We start from the raw sequence: 19827 nt of genomic DNA on the forward strand, positions 1-19827 counted from the left end.
AGATAGGCCTAAAATCACTGAGTGCAGAGGCATCAAGGTTTTCTCTCTAAGGTTTGATAACTGCAGTCTATAGTGATGCTGGGAAAGCGCCTGAAAGAAAGGAGCCAATCACAATTTGCAACAGTTTGGAAGAAGTAAGTAGATGACTGAAGATGCAGCCTCAGCTCTGCTCAGATTCTGGATATGTTCTCTGATCCGGTCACTGCAGACACAAACTGCATCACTGAACATTGGGAAACTGATGTCCTCTGCCAGTGTCCTATATCTAAAGAAGCTCTTCTCCACTGAAGCCAAGCTGCAGGTTAATTCTTCGACCTCTGGCTGCTCGGTTGGACAGGAAGCTCAGCAGAAAGCAGGCAAAAACAGCTCAGAGCAACAAGTTTTCTGTGAAGTCTGAACTGGAACCAGTGAAGATCCTGAGGTCCCGCCTGCTCTGATGTTGTGATGTGTGTCTGTATAATCTGGATAGTTTTAGACCAGAAGAAACATGAGTGAAAAGAGGATGAAACTCAGCAGATGATCCAGAAGAGAGGATAGAGGTGTTCAGGTCCTCAGCTCTAAAGGAGTCTGTCGACAGAGACCTCGACAAGCTCACTGAGATAATCAAAGAGAAACGCTCATCTGGAGGAGACGCTCAGTAAAGACATGAGGTCAGAGATGAAGAAGGTCCTGTCCTGGCCGAGCTGAAGAGGGACCAGAACAATAGGAAGAGTCTCCAGAAGATTCTCTGTTTGTCCCTGTGTCTTAGGAAAGAAGGGTTTGTCCTCAGGAAGAGTTTTACTTTGAGGTTCAGCCTAAAGAAACAACTGCCTTGAGTTCCAGAGCAAACTGAGTCGAAAAATCAGCCCCAAGAATGGAAGCTGGACGATATGGTTGAGGAATGAAAATTAGTCTGGTCTCCTTTTATGACGTAGATGCTGCAGCTCTTATCTGCTCCTTTAGTGAGAAACTCTGATCATACTTCAGCCCCTGCAGTAATAATGATCTCTCCTGTTAGTCACACTCAGGAGAACAAAAATGTTCCTTTGGTTCTTTTATATAAAACCTGTTTCAGCATCACAGCAGATAATTACAACTTGAGGCGCAGAGGTGAAGAGAATAATGGAACCAACCACGCTGGAGTTACCGATTTGATTTTACATTATTATTCTCATTAGATAAATATTATCAGGGTTTGACAGACACTTCACGTGTTTTACAATAGTTTAAACTTGTTAATAGAGTGAACACATCTTGTACTTGCAGCAGGTTGCACTGCAAACATTTACAAGTGAACACAACTTGCTAACACTGTAAAACACGGCTCCAGTTGTTGTATATTAACACAATGGTCCCTCCTGATTGTAAAGGCAGCTGTGTTTCCCCTTTTCAATCCCATATATGCCTGCTTTGTCTGGAATAAAGACTTGTTATTGGCATGTACTCGTTGGTTTTTGTGTGACAGTAAAGTCCAGCACTAATAAACCTGCTGCAGCAGGTCTGCTCCCTCGGATCTTAATAAAGTGGAACGTTATAAAACAGGGAAGGACGGGAGCAACACTGTGGTCTGCGCTGCTTAATTATGTTCCAAGAACAAAAGATGCACATGAATATGCACATGCATATCTGGTGTAAGAGCTGTTTAATGTCAGCGAAAGGAATAACTGTCGTGAATCCAGTGTTTTGGTTTTGGTGCCAGGACAGTTAACTGTTCCCACATGGTCCCGGATCCTGGCCTGGGGAGGCTTCCAGTCGAGCGCAGGACAGACTGACGGCATTAAAGGGCTTTTCCACTGCACAGGTATTTACTCCAGAAACTGTATAAACTTCCAGAAACTTCATTTATTCTGCATTTTATCTGCTGGCCAGATTATCGTAACAGTGTTTTCTGGTTTACACAGTGGGTTCGTACAGAAGTCCAGAGAGACAAGTAATATTTTTATTTAAAATTCCTGCCAAAGCTCCAAGCGGCAGGTGAACATGTTTTTTTTCCTACACAGCCTCTTGTGGTCAAAATGAGTATTACAGAAAAAACACAACACAAGTAAATGAATAACTAAAACATTTCATTTGCCCTTCAGGGCTTCCATAGATTAAATTTCAAGATGAGAGGTGATTCAGTGAATTTAGTGCCTCTGTCAGTGCTCTGCGTCTTCTTCCTTGTACAGTGACGTCTCAGTCAAACAGCATTGTGATCAGTGATACTGGATTATTTACACCTACTGGTTTATCATGAGGTAACTACTAAATATTTCACAAGCTGTCGTGTCTGTTTCAGTTTGTGGAGCTGGATGAAATTATGCTGTGAGCAACTACATATTATTAAAGATACTTTTATTTCTATTCATCTTTATAAAGATCACCAAGGCTTCCTGCTGGTTGAGTCTTTCAAGATTCAAACATTGGAACCATGACGTTTCTGCTTTTATTCTGACAGGGAACCTTAAACCCTTCTCACTGTCCTCGACTCAGAAAGTGTTTACACACAGAGACACTGGAGCTGAAGCCTGGAGGGTTCATGAGTAAAACTCAGTGAAGCTGTGATAGTGGGAGGATGGACAGCAGAACTCTCTCCTGTCAGGAATTTTCCTTTGAGCCCTGAAGCAACAAGTGTCTCCACCTGCTGTTCTTGTTTGTGGTTGTTGAGGAAAGATTAATAATTTTACTGGACCCGCTAAACGTCTTTATTAGATATATTTTGGGCAGCTGTAGCTCAGGCGGTGGAGCAGGTCATTAAAACTGTCAAAGACTGAACTCCTTATTGCTCCTGATGTATGGAATAAAATCTGTTCCGCTCTCTGTGATCCGGATCCTTCATATAAATGCTGGATTGCTGAATATCTGCAGTCTGTCACGTTCTGTCAGCCGTGAACTTTCAGCTGCTCCAGTATCAGACTGGTTGTTCTGGTCAGCTCCCAGTCTCAAGTAAAACATGATAATGAAAAGGTTGAAAGGTCACGTCCAGATCAGTTTCATTAACATTATTTTCTCAATGAATAAGAGTTTTGGTCAAAAAATCTAATTAAAACAAGAAAAGGAAGAGAAACATCCATCATGATCCAAACACATTAGACTGAGGAGCAGCTGCTCACATCACAGCCCTGGAACAATGAAAACAACCAAAGTGTTTCATTATTTCTTTAGATTTATTTATTGTAGCTCATATTTTGACTGTATGATGTTAAATATTATACTGAGCATGTATTTTGAACAGCACATGACAGTATATGAGCTCCTGTTGTTGTGTACATGTGTTAGTCTGGACTCTCCCAGATGCAAAGTTCATATATTAAATTTCTACATATGAAATATTTGTACATATGAAGTAAAAACATATATGTACATACATGTAAATATATATATATATATATATATATATATATATATATAATTAGAAATATATAACATCATTGAACTTATATCTTATCACATGATAATAATAAAAAGGCAATAATATGGAAACATCACTCCTGATACCAGGTCATATGCATGTACTGTACGTCATATATGACGTTTCCATATGAGCTGTTTAATGAGATTCTGATAATAGAAACCTGAAGCTCATTTCTAATCACAGTCGCTCTCCATCACTGTTCTGTTCCTGTGTCATTAATCTTCACTCAGTCACAGCTGTAATGACCAGAGGAGACTCTGCAGCAGAGACGTGTTCCTACTGCCACCTAGTGGAGGAAACATCAGTGACCTGAGAGATTTCTGACGCTTATTTACTCCTGTTTTCTTGATTTATATTGAGCACTGGGACATAAACACAGTAATATATCAGATAGAGAGTCAGACAGGTGGTTGATGCTGTTTGAGGAGCAGCATCTGCTGCTCATTCTCTCAGGAAATACAAGTTACTGTCAACAGGACGACATGAAACCTTTATTTAAAGTCTCAGGATGAACGACACAGCTCATAATTCACATAAACATGAACAAGCCACAAAACAGCACAATGATCCGAAATCAACAAACAAATAGACACTTTTATTTTGTTAAAAACAATAATCATGGCGACTAAACAGGTGGATGAATCAATACAAGAAAGTTTTTTCTGTTCTGACCAAAATGTGAAGTTTGTCCAGATGAAAGTTCATGTTGTTACCTAAATGAAAAAGGTTTATCTCTGTACGGTGGTCATCCAGGGACATCTCAGATTTAACCTGTCGAGCTCAGCTTCACTTTCATTAAGAAGAAGTAGAAGAAGAAGTGACTCAGTTTGGTGTTTAAAAGTGGGGATGTGCCTGAGTGAATATTGTTGTTTACTGTCACCAAGCCTAACCTCAGCTACTGTGATGGTCCTCACAAGGCTACACAAAAATATTTAGGCCTAAAATTTAAGATTTGTGTATTTTAATTTCACATATTTACAACAACAATTAATAAACTTATTGAGATTTATGTAATAGTACTAATAATTTGAAAGAAACTGGATTTACTGATGATAAATATTTAAACCTGGTTGTTGTGTGTTTAAAACACATCAACACAGTTACATGAATCTCATTCTTATTTGTTTCATTTATGTTTAACGAACAAAAAGGCTTTACACTGATATGTTTATGTTAAAGAGCCTCTGATGAAGATCAGCTGTTTGACCTCGTTAACGTCCACATGATGTTTTTCTTTAATAAAGACACATGATGAGTGAAATAATCGACACCATGACTGAGTGTTTCCACCTTGAACCAATGACTGAGTCTCATAAAAACAGATTCACAGTCAGGGATTCAAACGTGATAAAACCTCAGGAACCAACCCTGTCAACTTGTGGGGACAGGGGGCGGGGCTAAATACACCTGAAACCTTGTCAGTACAGAGAGCCAGAGTTAGCATTAGCACAACCACTAACACTGAGTCAGCCACTGCCAGTTACAAGCAAACAAACAACATAAACAAATCAAAGATGCTAACTATGCTAACGGTTCTGATCCGTCTGCTAGTCTCTGATTCTGGTCTCAACAGACTCCTCATCTGAGTCTGGGTCTGACTGAGGCTCCAACATGAGGCTGAGTCTCTGATGTTTCCTCCTCTAACATCTTCATCCTCTCTGCTCTTTCACCTGGACACCTGGAGCCAGCAGCTGGTGGGCGGGGCCAAGGCCTGCTCCAGGTTTCTCAACCAGAGGATTTTAAAACACGTCTGGAGGAAGTTTAAAACTGTAGAATCTAAATGGATGGAAATCGTTTGTGCAATGAAAATATACAACGCCTGAATATTGTTTGAACAGACAGACCTGTGTGTGTGTGCGTGCGTGTGCGTGCATGTGTGTGTGTGTGTGTGTGTGTGTGTGTGTGCATGTGTGTGTGTGTGTGTGCATGTGTGTGTGTGCGTGTGTGTGCGTGTGTGTGTGTGTGTATGTGTATGTGTGTGTGTGTGTGCACTTCAGGTTTCTCTGTCGGTGTCGGTCTTGCTGCAGCTCGTTGACCACTCGTTGTCCTCCACAGCTGCAAACTTCACCTTCCTGTGCGACCTCTGTAGACACACACACACACACACAGCACTGGTCACACCTCCTCCTCTTCCTCAGGCTTCCTCCTGAGATCAACCAGCTCGGCGCTCGCTCACACTCAACATCCAGCCTGTGGATGTGGATGGATTCGCTGCGTGTTTCTGCTCACAGGTCGTTCATGAGTTTCCCAGCGTGCACTCGCTCCAGCAGGAAGCTTTTATCTCGTTAACTCTTATGTGTCAGGAGCAGTTCTCACTTTTTTCTGACGCTCTTCGTTGTGAAGGAGAGTGAAGAGGAGGTTTCATGGATTATGTGTAGTTTATTGTAGAAAACTTTTTACCCACAATGCATTTTTTGAAGAGCACAGAAAAGTCAGTAGCAGATTTCTGAATTCAAGTGTCTGTGTTTTAAGTGTTTTGCATCTTGCCATCATCTTGTGTGTAAATCACATCATTGCTGCTCACTTCCCTGTGTGGACTCACCTGTTTATCTGCAAGCCCTCGGGGATACTGGGAAATGTTGTCCCGCCGGCGCTCCGCCCTCTCCCAGTCATCCAGCCACAGCTGGCGGCGGTACTCCGACTGGCGGGATGTGATTCGCTGGTAGATGGCCTGGTTCTGACGGCTGACCAGGTGAAGCTCCTCCCTCCTCTTGTCAGCGTTCAGACTGGAGACAGGAGGAGGAGGAGGAGGAGGAGTGAGGAGAGGAAGATTAATGGATGAGGAGAAGATGCTGAGATACATTAAAGTTTGATTAACATCCTCTGTTTATTGTTCAAAGTCAATAACTACATGCAAACACTGTGACGGACAAACCGATGATGCAAAGGAAACCTGAGGTGCAACAAGAGCCATTAAAGCAGCACAGATCAGTGTGTGTTCATCATAACGATGAAGCAAAGTGAAGTCATTCAAAAAGACAAAGAGGTTAATCTGTAGCTCCACTGTGCTGCATTTTAGCATCTTACATACACCACCTATGTATACGTATCTCCCTGTATAAGATTGCAAACAGTAATGTCGGAAACAGCAGAAAGACACAGTCAGAGATCAGCTGATGAACATGGAGGGCTGAAGAGCTGGTGGAGACCAAACACTGAGCTAAAAGAGCGTTTAGTTCTTTGTTTGTTTGATGATGGTCATGTGCAGGAGGTGTCATCACGGAGGGATCTGGATAAAAATGCAGCATCATCTGGAAAAAAGTGCTGCACTGGCCAATCATATACAGTACAAGCAAGCTCACAGTCCTTGTAGCTTACGTTGTAGCATGAACTGTAAACCTCACAACTGTGATGACAAAAGAGGTGTAAAATTCTGTGTATGACTATAATAAACCTCTGTGCAGTGTCGTGTCATCTGAGAAGGCTCATGGATGTGTTACTCGGACTGGACTCCGTGGATCATAGTTCCCGTTTCACTGGTGTCTGAAGCAACAACGCAGCACCTGCATCGTTTCAACGCAGGGCTCAATAAACTGCAGCCGATGTGCAGATAGGCAAACGTCTGCTGATATGTCGTTTGTAAGAATCAGTCCTTCTGCCCCTGTGTAAACATTTCTTTAAAAATTTTTAGCAGTTCTGTCATTTTTTTTTTTTTTTTTAAAGATATTTTTGCCTTTATTGACAGGACAGTAGAGAGTGACAGGAAAGGGGCAGGGAGGGGGGAATGACATGCAGGAAAGAGTCGGGCCGGTCGGGAGTTGAACCGGCGCTCACCTTCTAAGAGCATCAGCTCATGTGGGACGCGCCCTAACCACTCCGCTATCAGGGCCTCCCAAATGTGTATATTTTTAATAGATTTTTTCCCAGCACCTAATTTTTCAACTAATCAGGATGAATTTGATGTTTGTTGTTTTGTTAAAGTAGAGTTGAAGGGAAGAGCAGCTACACTGAGTCACAGAACAAAAGGACAAACCTCAGCTGATTTCAGAGGGGTTTTACAGCTGCTGTCAGGAGGAGATTTATACCCGAGGCCACCGCCACCACCGCCACACAACCACATCCAGATCAATAATTCAACACCATAACAGAGCAGGAGCGGCCACATCCATTATTTAAAGGTCTAACAACACTCACTGGCCTCATCAGAGCCGTGTTAAAGGCCTGAGTCAAGAAAAACTATGTGAAGGTCCCCGTGACAGTCAGGGCTGATCCCAGATCCCACAACACCACAAACACACACGTCTGGGCAACATGTGAACATGTAACCAGGAGACTTTATGACGTGACCCATCAACAGATAACATGTGAACTGCTTCTTCTGTGAAGGACTTACCTCCTCAGGTGGTACTGGTGCCGGTGGTCCACCAGGCCTTTGGAGCAAACGATGTCGGCCAGTTTGGAAGCCAGCAGGCGATTATCCCTGTCAATGATGGACAGCCGCTCATCCTGCAGCTGAACCACAGACACCAGAGTTAAAACAGACTGAGGACGCTTCAGACTTCATGATGTCGAGGTCAGAGAGGTGTCGGAGGAGCGTCAGCCTGAGCCGTCCCCTCCGTGTGACCTCTGTCCCCCCAGGGCAAACACTAAATTTAACATTAAACACTGTCTTAATCTGATTTTAATGAGAATCGTTGGATTGATTGACACTAGAATTTAATTCTATCAAACTTTAAAAAGCTTTGACATGAACAGGATGATGATTGTGATGTGTGTGTGTGTGTGTGTGTGTGTGTGTCCACTGACCTGTAGTTTTTTCAGTTTGAGCTGGATGTGAGCTGGGGTCCTCAGGCCCTTGGTGTCCACTACAGGCAGGGCAGAGCTCACCTGGACAGGTAAACACAGGTAGCCTAAGTGCAATGTGGGTGTGTCCTAATATGAGCCTATAGATAACATGAGTTTTTAGAGAACATGTACACTCAGGTTTTTTAATTCATTTCCCCATTTCCAGATCTCTGACCTTATAGCCCAGTACGTTCCCATATGTGAAACTCGTCACCTCTTTTTCTGCCATGAACACGCTGCTACTTTTATGGTTAATTTAATTCCCTTTTGCTCAGAATAAGAAGGTGACAGTGTCCTCTGTGTAAAAAACAGTGCAGAGTTCAGAACTTTATCTTTTTCATGATGGTGTCTGCAGCAGCAGAAGAAGAACTCAGAGCTTTACTTTAGTGAAAGGAGCAGAAACTCTAAAAAGTCTAGTAAACATACAAAACCATCAGTATCAAAATAAACTTAAAATCTAAAGAATGGCCCATTTCAGATTAATATATTTTATATTATTGGACTGAGTCTCCATCTGTAATGGAAGCCAGACTCTTACCAGCCTACAAAGCCTCCACCTGCTCTGTAGGACCAGCAGTCCTCCGCCCTCCTACCTTCCTGCGGTGGTTTTCGTAGTTGTTCTGGTCCCATCGCTGCTGCAGGTAGCGGTTGGTGACGGGCGTCAGCGGCTGGTAGGACCTGTGCATGCTGCACGTCTGATAACTACCACACACTCTCGGTGTGATGCAGCGGGAGGTCTGGGCTGTGTTCTGTGTTTGCAGGCCTGGGAGGTTGTCACCATGGAGACGTACCCCTCTTTATGTCTTTGCAGCCATATAAGGTTCCTATTAATTATTACTGAGCTGATCTTTTTAACTGAGCTGAGACACACACACACACACTGATACACACCTGAGATTCATTACTTACATATGACAATAGATTCAGCACTAAACATGTAACATTCATGCTCTGCAGGGGATCAAACTACAGGAGGATTCAAACCAGCAACCTCTGATCCTGCCCATTAATTCTCTCTATCAGTATCAGATTATTTCATGGGTTTGATGTAAATGCATGACAAAGACATTTTTACACGACACTCTTCAGCTTCAGGTGTCGACGCTTTAAGAACTTTATCAAGTCAGCTGTGAAACTTTGGTTTGGAATATGCACAGTTTTGCTACAAGGGTTCTGCAGGTAAAAGGGTCACAGTATTGAATAATAGCCTGAAGAGTTTTTGCAGAACATTATGATGTCACAGTGAAGTTGACCTTTGACCTTTTGGATATAAAAAACTCACCACTTCATTTTGCCCTCACAGACATTTGAGTTAAATTGTGTCATAATTAGAGTATGAATTTGTGATTTATGGCCAAAAATGTGTTTTGTGAGGTCACAGTAACTTTGACCTTTTGGCCCTTGACTACCAAATTCTAATCAATTCATCCTTGAGTGCAAGTGAATGTTTCTGCCTGTTACTGAGGTCTCGTGCTCATGACGACCTGAAAACATAACGAGCAGATTATTCTATGAACAAATTTCTCCTCCAGCTGATTCTGTTTCTCTCTTCTTCATGGGCAGATGAATATATTCTGGGGCCCCTGGACAAAACTGCTGTTGTTCCCCTGTTGCCTCCATGTTCCCATCAAGTACAGTCTGTTCAGCTGATTTTAGAGCAGCTCATAATAATTTGATCAAGACCCAGAAACCAGTTGTTATTTCTGCACTAGGATGCGACCTGCTTCAGGTTCTGTTTGTGGTCATTTGATTATAACTTTATTCAGGAAAACACACCACGTGAGCACAATATGAAATAAAGAATTGAAGTTGAAACTATTTTTTGACACAGGAGCACACAGAAATTTTTTTATAATTTTTTTTTTTTTAGTTTTTTAAATTTATTTAACAGGAATGATGATTTAACTGAGTTCCACAGATTTTATAGCTCTTGTTAATTTTCAGCTCTTGTCCTTAGTTGGGCTTCAATTTTTCATTATCATAATTTTCATTATCATAAAACTAAATACACTACAGATGAACGCTGAGCAAAATACGACATGTAAATGCATGGATTGTGATTTATAGTCGAAGAACAGCAAAAACAACACAAAACAGACAAAACAATTAATACTATCACACAGTTAGGTTAAGATAGACAGATGTACAGTCTAAAAAGAGACAGCAACTACACAACAACCAGACTAACAATGAACAACATTAAACAATCTAGAAATGGCTATAGTGCAGAGCCTATAGGTGAAACTATATTTCAGTGGTAATGATTCCCAAACAAATTGCAAGTAATGAAATGACCAAAGTGTTACTCACACACAGGGAGCTGTTGGGGCCCCTCGAGGTCTGGGGCCCTGGGGCCCTGGGGCCCTGGGGGAGTTTACTTCAGTCGTGTCTTTGGTGCAGTTAAAACATCACGTCCTGCCGTTTCTGTGTCTGTTTCTGAGCTGAAATGTGAAGTAAATTCAAAAGTGGCTGCAGTCGGAAGAAGGTCGACTTCATCCTGTGAAACATGTCGTCCTTTAATGATGTCACAGCAGGAACAAGCCTGTTTCACTAACAGCCGTGTCGTGCTCTCTCCTGTCTAACAAATGACCTGTGTGAGAGATTAAACGTGACCAGAGCTGAACTTGAAATATCTGAGGGGAGGCTGTGTGTGAAGGGATTCCTCCACACCGTCTCCCCACGGAGACTGCAGCCCAGAGACGGAAATAATGACAACAGACAAGCTCAGAGACAAACAACTCTCTCCTTTTATGAAGCCGTCAGCTCCAGTTAAAGTGAGGGAGGAACTGTGCAGCGAGCCAGGCCTCGCACTCTGAAGAGGATTGTGTTTCTTGGCAGGTGTAGCTGGTATGAAACCAAAACCTCAGTCATGTATTTCACAGTTTGTTGCAGCCTCAGTGAAGCTTCCTCAGGCTGATCTCAAATCCGGCCAGGGTTTTGGGGTTGCAGTATAGTTTGTGCTTTAAGGTGCCAACTGGTGGTTTTAGAGGAAACACACCATCGAGGTGAGTAGAACATCTTTGGAGCCACAGTTAAAGCTGCTCATGTCAATATTTTGGAGCATTAGCAGCTAAAGAGCTTGAGACCAAACACAGAGCTAAAAGAGAGAGAGAACACTGGACTCAGATTCATCAGGTGACACAAACACCAACATCTGTAATCATACTCTGGAGCTGTTTGCTGCTAGTTGTACTTTACTTGAGTATTTTCAGTTTATGCTACTTTACTCTTATATTGATGCAGGACTTTTACTTGTAACAGGGTATTTTTAAATTGTGGTGTCGCTGCTGTTACTGAAGAGAAGCGACTGAAAGTTTTCACCTGAGAACTGTCTGTGGTCTGGTCTGATGGAGTCTTAGTTTCACACCAGCAGCATGCATACTTTACACAAGGTTAAGTGCAGGATGAGAGCACCATCAGCAGTTGCAAGGTTTCAGAAAAGTTAGTAAGTGGACCTTGAGTCAACTGCCAAATCACAGTCAAGCTTTTTCCTTGGTTGAACAGTCAATGAACATCATCAAAGGCGCTTTATGTTCCAGCCTTCAGTTTGTCACATGAATCCGACCTGTCTCATGTTCACTGCAGGACAGATGTGGCTGTGTTGCAGCAGCCTGTTGTCAAGGTAAATACAGTGGATCATCGGACATGAAGGTGTAAAGTATTCTCAGCTCTCTTTCCTCTGCTTGGCTTGTTTTCAACACATCGTGTCACATTTGGCAGCTGAATGCAGCTGAAAGGTGACAGGTGAGGGGATGTGAGGACAGTCTGGATCAGACTGGATGGGAATTCTGTTAAGGGTCTGGATCAAGTGGTATTTTGGTCCAGTTTCAGACCAGAGTCTGCACACTGAGGACGGACATGATCAGTTTTTCCCTGCTTGTAATTACAATATATTTCTACAATGTTACATGAAAGCAGCAGTAAAATGTGGATCTTTGACTGATTCAAGTCTCAGCAGGTCTGTCCCTCTCTGAACCGCTTCATAAACTCTCCAGCTTCTGCTCTGAATGAAGATGAAACCAGACACCAGGAGCAGCTCTCAAAGAACAGTTCAATATGCTGTTTAAACTACATTCAGGACACCAAGTCCTTTGATTTCAGCTGTGTGTGTGTGTGTGTGTGTGTGTGTGTGTGTGTGTGTGTGTGTGTGTGTGTGTGTGTGTGTGTGTGTGTGTGTGTGTGAGTGTGCAGGATTAATTGAGCATGTTTTGCTACTGAGTGGGTGTGTGTTCTCTGCTCCGGCTGTGATGAAACGCCGTGGGGAATCCATTTATTTTGAAGTCTGCTTATTATGCTCTGCAGTGGAGATAGGAGGGACGAGAGACAGTCTGGGGGAGTGGAGGACAGAGAGAGAGAGACAGAGTGAGAGAGAGAGATCTATGCTGCCTCAGTGACTGCAGTAGAAAATGAAGACAGTTTATTTTTTTTATTTTTATCACAGGAGTCTTTTAAATCGACGGAGTCTGATGTTTCCAGAGAAAGTTGGTGATAATAGAGTCACATCAGAGTCGTCTGATACTGAGAGTTTACATGTCAGAGATCTGATCTGATCTGATCTGATCAGTGTTTATCCAGCTCCTCTGGCACATCTGTGTGAGTTCATGTCTAATTCACTGTGCTGACGTCACTCTGACAAACTGCTGCTCTAAATTACCATGCAAACATAATCCTGATTGATTCACTCTCTAATTTCAGGTGGCAAGTGATTAACTTGTCAATCACATCTTCCCACACACACACACACACACATACACACACACTCCATACGACACCCCTCAGGGAAGATGAAAAGTTTGGATGGAACCAGATCATTTTCTTGTCTTGTCTTTGCAGCAGTGAGTAAACTGAGGCCACATCATGTGAATACACTCATGCACTTTTTTCCAAAGAAAACCACTGAACAGTTTATTAATATACATATTTGCATGTATCACTTATTTGCTTATGTATTAAAGGTCCCATATTTTACACTTTCCCAGTGTTTTATTTGAAGTGCTGACATCCATAAGTAGATATATTTATTATTTTAATATATATAATATATATAACTATGAACCATTTGTGTGAAATTTTGTCAGAATTCCTGTGTGAATTCTTGAGAAACAGTCACACTGACCTTGACCTTTGACCTTTGACCACCAAAATCCAATCACTTCATCCTTGACTCCTAGTTGTGTCAAATGTGAAGGGATTCCCGTAAAGAGTTCTCAAGATATTGCGTTCACAAGGCCAAAAACACGTCATGTGGGGCACCACCACCTTGACCTTTGACCTTTTGCCACCAAACTCAGATCTAATTTGTTTGTGCCAATTTTGGAAAAGTTCCATCAAGGCGTCACTGAGATATTGCGTCCACAAGAATGGGACAGACAGACAATCCAAAAACAATACGTCTCTGACTGTTGCCAACGCGGTGGAATAAAAAAACATGGATCTCACTTTAGACAGTATGAGGCCTTTGGTACAGTCTGCAAATTACTGTGTAATTTCACTGTATGAGTCAGCTAACAATAAAATCCTGCCTGGTTCTTACTGGTACTTAAATGTAAATACAGTAGAAGAAAACAAGACTGTCTTCTGGTACATACAGGGCACAGTACTGGGGAAAAAATAAAGTTTGGGGAAACTGGTGTTGACCTTTTTCATAAGAGAACAGCCACACATTATATTGCAGCACACAAACATTATTCTAACCTTCAAGCACTTGCACTGATCATGTTTTTAGTCAAGTGTTTAAAACAGTTTTGCTCCCAGTTTTGGGTAAAATCCAGCTCTTGTTCCTACATGGTTTAAATGCACTATGTGGACAGAACCATCTACCAAATAAATATAAATGTGAATCTAAGACTCCTGAATGGTCATCAGCAAATGTATAACGTTGATGTACACATGTACTATAGGACTTCACAGAAACATTTCAGTGTTACGACCAAAGAAGAGGTTCAGACACACAGTGTATGTATGATGTGCCTGCAGCTTTGCTCCTCCATTACTCCTTCATTACACCTTTATTATTTCTCCATCACTCAGTCTTTACTCCTCTGGGCTCTGAAACTGCTCTGCAGTCTGTCCTTAATGAACAGAGAGAGTCCTCCACAAAAACAAAAGGAGAGACGGTTCAAATAAAAATGTAAATGCAGCTCTGTCTCTCTTCCTCTGCACCGGCTATTGATTAAAAGTGTAATCAGACTGAAAGCACACACACACACACACACACACGCACACACACACACTTGTCTTATATTAGTTATGAGGACACTCATCGATATAATGCATTCCCTTGCCCCTTACTGTAACCTTAACCATCATAACTAAATGCCACCCCCACCCACCCAGCTGTATGAAGGACCAGCCCAAAATGTTCTCACAATGATGGTTTCAAGGTTTGTCCACACAACAACACAGAAACATGTACCCACACACACATGCTGATGCATATGGTAGTGTAACAGGTAATAAAATGTGTGTGTGTGTGTGTGTGTGTGTGTGTGTGTGTGTGTAGACAGAGATAGTGATGGCGTGCCAAAACTACCATATCCTTGTTGCTGGGGTAACCATCCTGGAATCTCTACATTAAACACAAGTGTGTGTGTGTGTTCTTGTATGGCTATCTTTGTGAGGACCAGTTTCATACCCTGAGAGTGAGGACACTTTGGCCGGTCCTCACTTTCTGACACAGCTTCGTGGCTGTGTGGGGGTTCAGACTCAGTTTTAGGGCCAGGTTAGAATCAGGTTTAGGTTAGGACTGGGGTAGGCTTTTAGCTGTGATGGTTGAGCTCAGGGTAAGTAGCTAGGGTCCTCACAGAGATAGAAATGCAATGTGTGTGTGTGTGTGTGCAGAGAGGGAGCAGAGACTTGTTTGAGTGGGGAAGACAAATGGGAGCGGGACATGATGTTCCTTCATCTTCAAATGAGCAAAAAACTGTTTAAATTCAGGGGCATTACTTACTGAACAAACCATCGGACTATTAATTCAGTGAGTCCAGTCAAGTGAGGACAACGAGTTACAAGAGACCTCAACGAAAGCAAAGCAGAATGCAGATTGTTTTAGATGTAAACTTTATTCAACCAGGAGAAATCTCTTACAGTGCTTTCAGACAAAAACACACAGCCATGTAGCAGCACTTCCTTTCCCCATCTGAACACAAGCAGTCACATCCTTCTGTTCAAGTACATGGAGCTGAATAGTTTCTCCTCAGAGACTCGTCTGTCTGAAGCGGGTGTATAAAAGTCACGTCAGGACACTGTGAAGCTGTCTGCACCTCGCTGCACTCCAAATCCTATCCTATCTGCTGCACAGGACCAGGAGCTCTTTAATACATAGTATTACACAGTTTTGATTGAAACATTAAGAAACTCAAACCTTCAACTATCATTTTATTGATGTAAAAAAAAAACATTTAAAAAACACAGGGTTCTTTCAGGTAGTTTCGTTAGTTTGCTAGCATTCAACTCTTTGATTTAAAAAACTCACCAATATTATCACGCTGTTTTCAACATTTTGTTGTTCTGAATTACTCTTTGCTTTGTTTTCCTTTAATCCTGTTCAGCTGTTGCTGCCTATGGTATGCCTGCAAATGATTCACAATAAAAGCCTGGTTCAGAAATGGATGGTTTTGGTCCAATTAAATATCAGAGGGCTTTTAATTTGAAATGGCTACAGTAAGTGTTGAGTTTGTATAAATAGCATAATGCAGTAAGTTTAACAAAATCAATGACTGTAAATTATGATGGATAACAACACAGCCCCCCAAAGTGAAGCCGAAACATCTCCATCGCCCCCCGGTGGCTGGCTGCAGCATGAGACCCCGCCCCCTCCATGTTAGCTGATGGGCCAAACTAACAAATAAAATGCACATCAAATAAATGTTATCAACTGATGTATGTTCAACTGTTCAGTTAGTTTGTTTTTATTAGTTAATTGATGCTATAAAACGGGGAGTAACTTCATGATTGTTATTGACTCGCGATTGGGTTGAGCTAGCGTATGGGCGGGGCCTCAAGACTCCCTGATCACTACTGCGCAGGCTCGGGCTCTTAATGACGTCTCCAACATAACATGGCAGCGCTCTGATCCTTATAGTTTGGCTTAATTTTTGTTCTGGTGGAAGTGCAGATGCGTCGTCCATCTTCAGATACAATCATCAAAATTAGACTTGTTACCAATAACACAGAACATCACCGCCTATTGTATGATGTAACTGAATGTTTATTCCAGCACACAAATGATTAAAAACGTGCTCTGGTGCCACTCTTCAAGTGCAGTATTAGTGAATTCCTTCTGATTCAGTCAACCAGCTCAACCACAGAAGGAGTCGTGCCTTTAACAGCTGTCATTTGTGACCGCCCCAGTATCTGGAGAGTGAACCTGTAAAAATACTATGAAGACACCACAGTAAAATAAAAATAAAAGCATTTAGCAGCAGTAAAATGGCTGATCACAGAATTTGTTCAAATGGAGACGACATGTGAAATAGTACATTTACATTCATTGTATTTGCATTGTGTTTTTGGTAATGCGGGTTGAATCCAGTTCAAAGTCCATGTTTAGTTACTTCTGAATCCAGGTCCAGTGAGCGACTAATCCAGTCAGCTGAGTCCAGGTCCAGTGATTCCATGGATCCGGTGTTCCGGGGTTTGGTTGCATTGTACCTAACAGCCATTTAGGCCCACGGTGCTGTTTGTCTGTCTGTTGCTGTCTGTGCGTCTGTTAACTGGAATAACGCTGATTTGGAAAGTCTGGGAATATCCAATCCAGCCATGGAATACCTGGGATTAGTTTTATTTCAATCCAGGCCCGAGAACTGACTCCGAAATGTCGGCGTTTCCCGCAGTTTTCCAGTTTTCTCCGGGATGTGACCGTGTGATGGCTGCGGTCCAGTGAGCTGGGAGCACGTTGACTGGTTCGCCTGCTCAGTCCACTGGTTTGGGAGCTTTCTTAACTGTTCTCACTGGGATTATCGGAACCTATGGAGTGCACATGAACACTGGTCGGATAGGGATTCCAAACGGGGTAAGTGGACAGGTTGAAGTCGGCCCTCTTGGTGGGATTTGGATCCACTCTTTTTAAACGCGGGATAGCCTGCTAGCTATCCCGGGGGTTAGCTCAGCAGGCTAGCTGCTGTCTTTGTCTGGAGAGACCGGGGAGCTAAGGGGCATGCGTCCATCATCGGACACGTCCCCGCCTGACCCACTTGTTTCCTCTTACCTGCAAAAAATTGAAGCAATACCTCCACACCGCGTCACCCAGCTTAGGCATATTAACAAATGCGTTTCACTGTGTGTGTACGTCCTTATAGCTCCGTTAAAATGTCCATTTGTTGTCTGTTTTACCGTCCGTTCACACCAGCGCTGGTATGTTTAGCGTGTTTTCAAGCTGTTGTAGCATTTAAATAACTCTTGGTCAGCAGCTTAATTTAGTCTGCATCTGTCAGTTCTATAATGTGGCTGCAGTTGTGTGAATCAGTGCTGGATAAGTTACAGAACAACGTAAGGTACCGGGACGAAACGGAACCGTTGTCCGATAATGGAACCATGGGTTTGACAGGGAGGTTGAAAGCGCCGCATCGGTAATTGTCCATCACACGACGAATAGGACGTTAGGTCAACAGTTATATAAAGGATCTTTGCACCGGTGTACGTTTGGGGTTAAAACTGGTTCAAGCTATTGAAGCCAAGGTTTGAATGCTGGCGTAGTTCTCGTGAAATGGTTAATTTAATGCAGAGTAGTACGGAAAATACAACATTTCTCCCCGCTAGAGCCAAGCAGTACAGCGTCCGATAATGGATGTCGTTAGCCTCGTAGCGGGCCACGACGGGGCCTCGGACTAGCTGCACAAGTTGCGTTCAATCGCTGCATATTATTTGAATTTTGTCTCCTAAGTTGATGATGTGTGTATTTATGTAGTTTTTTTCGTTTCGTAAGACGTTATCAGTGTGTGTGTTAGCCTTGTTTTAAAGGGCACTGGGATCCAGGGCCGTCCGCTAGCTAGCCCTCCGATTAATTCAGCTAACGGTAGCTAGGTTAGCCAGTTAAGTGGGACTGGTGTGTTTGCAAAAATTTACAGATTCTTTACATGTGCTATTAGCCAGGGTGTGCCCCTCTACCCCATTATTAGCACTTAAGCACCACTTTTGTTGAATGCCCCCACCACCCAAACAGGCAACCCTCCAAATATCAGTAACGTGGCTAACAGGCTAACTACACGACATGAATATCCCCCGAGCTGGGTTACCAGGGTCAGCTTTATTTCTCACTTGCAGCACAATTCCTCCAAAAGTTAGGGTTTTGTTGCTGTTGCTGTTAAAGACTATTCCACTAGTACTATGACCTAGTACCATGTTAGTGTAATTGCATAACATGAGCTAGTGATTTGAAGGCCCGTAACATCAGGTGCTAGGTTCAACTACCGTGAGAAAAAATACTCCCCAGTAGAAGTAGTTTATTAAAAACGGACTTAAGTTACTCTGCCAAGGTGTGAAATAGTAATTTCACCTAAATGAAGCTCAGTTTTCCACCTTTCATGCATCATGTTTTAATTCCATTAAAAGGACATTTCTTTAAGTGAAGGATTATATCTGTGAATGAACTGACACAATGGACAATGCATGTTTATCTGTCTAGTAAATCCAGTGAAGCATTCAGGCTCTGGGTTAATCTTGTGGGAGGTGTATGTTGTGTCTTGACAATTAAAGTCTGCTTACCCAGTCTGACTTTTGCTGAATGATTTGTACACCAGTGAATTTGTGGCCTTGAGAGTGAAGGTGGCTGAACACACATGGATTTGGATGTGGAGATATCCTCAAATACACTGACACTATTTTTTCACTCACATATATATATATATATATATATATATATATATATATATATATACATACATACATACATACATACATACATACATGTATGTGTGTGTGTGTATACATATATATATATATATATATATATATACACACACACACACACACACACACACACACACTCTGTGACAGTGATAATTGTGGGAATGCATGAAAAAGCAGAATAACTGAGAGGAAATATAAATAATGGTGAAACAGTTGTGCTGAATATTTTGAAACTGTTGTTTCTGCACTAACTACTGAAAAAATGTAAACAAAGGCAGTGAACCACAAAAGAGAGGAGAGTTTTCTGAAAGTTGTCAGTTGGTTCTCTGCTGGGAGTCAGTTGGATTCTGACCCTGAAGTAGGGCTGCACAATTAATCAAAATATTATCCATATTGCAATATTGCCAAGTGCAATATCCAAATCGTAGGAGCTGCTATTTTTTTGATAAAGGTAAAATGTGTCACAATGCACCGGCCTACAAATCATATTCTCTTGATCTAAGAGAACATGTTTTTTTTTTTTGTACAATACCTAACAAAAATAACATCATCATTTTATAAAAACTGAATCAAAGAAATTCCAGATTATCCCTGAGATTAAAAGAAATTCTTTGTGCTGCTAACACATCAGTACACTGTGGTGTTCTGTTAATAGCTGGTGACAGTGATAGACCAATCAAGGATTTAAAGCACAACCTGGTGTCATGTTGTTTCACTTCAGAGATATTTTGACAAATGTGTCTATTAAAATTTGAAAATCCCCCTGATCTGACATCCAGTGTGTGAGGCTCACAGGCTGATATTAAGACTGGAGAGGTGCT

At 42.1% G+C, this 19827-nt stretch overlaps 2 protein-coding genes across 2 annotated transcripts in view; one reads left to right on the forward strand and one right to left on the reverse strand.

Moving 5' to 3' along the window:
* Positions 1–5625: 5625 nt before the first annotated feature.
* Positions 5626–8844, reverse strand: LOC139627305 (uncharacterized protein CFAP97D2). The gene is made up of 4 exons (XM_071488063.1): positions 8752–8844; positions 8120–8200; positions 7707–7825; positions 5626–6099 (listed from the first exon to the last, which is right to left on the reverse strand). The coding sequence occupies exons 1-4, from the start codon at positions 8842–8844 to the stop codon at positions 5841–5843; spliced, it is 552 nt and encodes a 183-aa protein (XP_071344164.1). The 3' UTR covers positions 5626–5840.
* A 7947-nt stretch (positions 8845–16791) lies between these two features.
* The window catches only part of znf609a (zinc finger protein 609a), a 38758-nt gene continuing 35722 nt past the window's right edge, over positions 16792–19827 (forward strand). Inside the window, exon 1 of the mRNA XM_071460920.1 lies at positions 16792–17171. The gene's annotated coding sequence lies outside the window, so the exon portion shown is untranslated. The remainder of the gene's footprint in view (positions 17172–19827) is intronic.

The sequence above is a fragment of the Trachinotus anak genome, unplaced genomic scaffold, assembly GCF_046630095.1.
Source record: "Trachinotus anak isolate AG129_WGS33_773 ecotype Australia unplaced genomic scaffold, CSIRO_AGI_Tana_v1 ptg000002l, whole genome shotgun sequence".
Lineage (NCBI taxonomy): Eukaryota > Metazoa > Chordata > Actinopteri > Carangiformes > Carangidae > Trachinotus > Trachinotus anak.